Here is a 3594-nt window from a genome sequence, read left to right on the forward strand (position 1 = left end):
GTGCTTAGACAAGATCCATATCCCATCCAATTAACTACATCAGCACAGGCTGAATTACACACATGCATGTGCAAATGTCTTAATATCACTTATAAATTATTGCCAAGGTACAGAATATTATGAATATGTAATGCACTGAGCATACACGCTTTTACATGTGATATGCACTACACGTTGTATCAGCAGGAGTGGTGAACGCACATTTTAATAATTCATGAACATGCATAGATATGAGGAGAGATGCTTTTAGTTATCACAAACATCAAAGGTAGGAATATTAAAACCTTTACGCCCACCATATAGTGATCTAACACACAACCATAAGTTAAAGAGACAGTATCAGCACTTAACTGAGTGGAACAACCGTAAGCCAAATCCTACACATATTGCTTCTGAAAAAACATCCTAAAGTTAAAGAATAAGCTCAAATGTGTTGCTCATATGCAAGCTACAATTTGCAAATGATAGTTTTGATGAAGATGTAATTTAGCAACAATCAATCAATTTTTCATGCTGGCACTGGTATCCCACCAGGATTCCTTTAACCTGGGGTGATAAAAGATAAAAGCTTTCAAAAAATAAGCCATGCAGAAATCAATGCTAATAAAGCATGCATAAAATAGGAGTCTTTAAAATAATAAAAGTCATCATCGATGTAAAATGACTACTCACTGTATTTGACTTTTATTTTATATTGCAATTCAAAACACTTAATCAGATCATGTACAGAGAAAAACAAAATTGCACTTCATTTCTGGAAAATAAAAATAGCATTTTAATAATAAAAAAGACCATCTACAAAGGCATTCACATTGTGATGTGTTGAATATCTCTTCTCTGAAACAAATAAATTGGCATCAAAGAGGAACCGCAACCAATGGCCTCAGTTTTCACAAGCCTGATTTTTCTGATCTTCTGTGATGTGGGAGCTGGACCACTAGAAAAATCTGATTTCTTCTCTTGGATTGTGTATTTAGATGAATGACCAGCATCTGTAGACAGCAGAATTAAGACACATGAACATGGGCGTAACATCCGTTTTATTATAGGTAAAGTGTACAGCTAGAGTCTCTTTAAATTCACATTCTATGTGGTTTGAAACCAGACTAATGTTACTGGCAATTCCTGCTTGACAAAACAAGATTTACATTAGGGTCAGAGTACAGATAAATGCTTTTTAATGATCATCTTTACCTGGAAGAGTCTGGTTTTCTAGTTGAGCCTCTGGTTGGTTCACCCACAGTTTATGCTTTGGGTTGTTTGGGAAACGTTTGGTCAGACCACAACTTAAACATCGCACAATGGTCCTACGCTGTCGTCTAGGTCCCCCTTAATTATACGGTTTAATATTGATACATTGTAACAGGCAGGCAGACAGTCAGACACATAGATAGGTGGAAGAACAAACGTACAGACAGTCAGTCAGTCAGACAGATAGAAGACATGTGGACAGACAGACAGAACAATAGATGGATGGACAGATGGAAAGTGATAGACAGACAGAGACAAACGGATAGAAGACATGTGGAAAGACAGACAGACAGATGACAGATAGAAAGACAGACAGACAGAAATATAGATAGACAAATGACAGACATGTGGACAGACAGACAGACAGATAGAAAGACAGACAGATAGACAGAACAATGAATGGATGGAAGGACAGAAAGAGTGTTAGAAAGACAGACAAATAGATAGATGACAGACAGACAGAAATATAGATAGATAGACAAATGACAGACAGAAATATAGATAGATAGACAAATGACAGACATGTGGACAGACAGACAGATGGAACAATGGACGGATGGAAGGACAGAAAATACAGAATGAGTGTTAGAAAGACAGACATGTGGACAGACAGACAGATGGAACAATGGAAGGACAGAAAATACAGAGTGTCAGACAGACAGATATATATGACAGACAGAAGATAGACAAATGACAGACATGTGGAAAGACAGACAGATGGAACGATGGATGGATGGAAGGACAGAATATACAGAAAGAGTGTTAGACAGACAAACAGACAGATATATATGACAGACAGACAGACAAATATATGACAGGCAGACAGATGACAGAACAATGGAAGGACAGGAAAGACAGAAAGAGTGTTAGACAGACAGACAGAAAGATAGACAGGCAGATGACAGACATGTGGACAGACAGACAGGAGCAAGCAAGCAAGAAAGAAAAATCTTACTTTTTTGTCGAACAGTTGATGTGACACCTGGTACCAATAAAGTGCAACATTTCTTGCAAATGGTTCTTTTCACTGAAGGATCTCTGTCGAGAGAAATAATCATGTTTTAATGAAGCACAAATGTTTTTGTGTATTCAAGCAATCACAACAATCATTATATATCATCATTAACCTACTGCATTATTCTGAGAATGACTGACAATAGTGAGAGTACTCACTGTCGGAGCACCAGTCGTTTGGAGATGGTCTTTTGAGTGAAGCAGTAAAATCTTGCCAGTTCAATATTTTCTGAATTTTGGGCCAAAACACAACGAGCCGCCTGAGAACCACAAATACAGTATGAGATGTTTTGGAGATATTAAAATAAATGGATCTGACAAGACAACAAAGCTTCACAAACTTACTTGATAGAGGAAGTTTAAGCGTTGAAATGCTTCTTTATCTTTAATATTTCCCGCCATGTGTCTTTATTGACGTCATATCTGGAAAACAATAATATTAACGATAATTAATGCTGTAAAACAGTCTAATGCAACTCAAGCTGCAAACAGCATGTTATTTTCTCTTCTTCTCAGCGACAGTGTCATGTTGAGTCATGTTGATATGTTTGCCGCATATCGCCATCTAGTGGAACAGCGGTGTAATGAGAAGTACTTCAGATTCATCCGGTAGCTGCAGTGCAAACAAACTCAAATAGTATAAAGAATCCCAAATTGCGTGTCAAAGAGACGAGAAGGTCAGTTTAAGTACTTTGCAAATAACAATTCACCCAGACTAATGGCTGTTGTTGACTGGCAATTTTGTATTCTAAAGTAAGGTGCATTTTAAATAAAGCTATTTCTGAAGGGTGATCTCATTTCCATCAGCCCAGAGTTCGATGTATGCTTAAAGATTTAACACAGAGGAGGCGAGATTATGGCATTTAAAGGGATAGTTCACCCAAAAAATGAAAATTCTCTCATCGTTTACTTTTCTTCATGCCATCCCAGATGTGTATGACTTTCTTTCTTCTCTTGAACACTTAGTGGTTCTAAATGTGAACGCACCCAAAATTGTTGCCCGGGTTGGGGTGGTGCCGCAAGATATACACATATCATTATATATATATATATATATATATATATATATATATATATATATATATATATATATATATATATATATATATATACTATATATATACACTCACCTAAAGGATTATTAGGAACACCATACTAATACTGTGTTTGACCCCCTTTAGCCTTCAGAACTGCCTTAATTCTACGTGGCATTGATTCAACAAGGTGCTGAAAGCATTCTTTAGAAATGTTGGCCCATATTGATAGGATAGCATCTTGCAGTTGATGGAGATTTGTGGGATGCACATCCAGGGCACGAAGCTCCGTTCC

At 36.9% G+C, this 3594-nt stretch overlaps 1 protein-coding gene across 2 annotated transcripts; it reads right to left on the reverse strand.

Moving 5' to 3' along the window:
* Positions 1-234: 234 nt before the first annotated feature.
* On the reverse strand, positions 235-2765 carry LOC127639945 (ribonuclease P protein subunit p21-like). 2 transcript variants are annotated; one of them, XM_052122292.1, is made up of 5 exons: positions 2611-2765; positions 2425-2525; positions 2207-2289; positions 1195-1329; positions 235-992 (listed from the first exon to the last, which is right to left on the reverse strand). In XM_052122292.1, exons 1-5 carry the CDS (start codon positions 2665-2667, stop codon positions 808-810), a joined length of 561 nt encoding a protein of 186 aa, XP_051978252.1. In that variant the 5' UTR covers positions 2668-2765; the 3' UTR covers positions 235-807. The 2 variants fall into 2 exon arrangements, with proteins under 2 accessions (XP_051978252.1, XP_051978253.1); XM_052122293.1 differs by lacking the exon at positions 1195-1329.
* Between the last annotated feature and the right edge of the window lie 829 nt (positions 2766-3594).

Source organism: Xyrauchen texanus, chromosome 48, assembly GCF_025860055.1.
Source record: "Xyrauchen texanus isolate HMW12.3.18 chromosome 48, RBS_HiC_50CHRs, whole genome shotgun sequence".
NCBI lineage: Eukaryota > Metazoa > Chordata > Actinopteri > Cypriniformes > Catostomidae > Xyrauchen > Xyrauchen texanus.

Bases quoted from the DNA above. Each gene is read 5' to 3' on its own strand.
- LOC127639945 (XM_052122292.1), bottom strand. From the start codon at position 2,667: ATGGCGGGAAATATTAAAGATAAAGAAGCATTTCAACGCTTAAACTTC. The intron at 2,526-2,610 runs GTAAGTTTGTGA...TGTGGTTCTCAG, and splicing joins GCTTAAACTTCCTCTATCAA to GCGGCTCGTTGTGTTTTGGC. The intron at 2,290-2,424 runs GTGAGTACTCTC...TTCTCTCGACAG, and splicing joins AAACGACTGGTGCTCCGACA to AGATCCTTCAGTGAAAAGAA.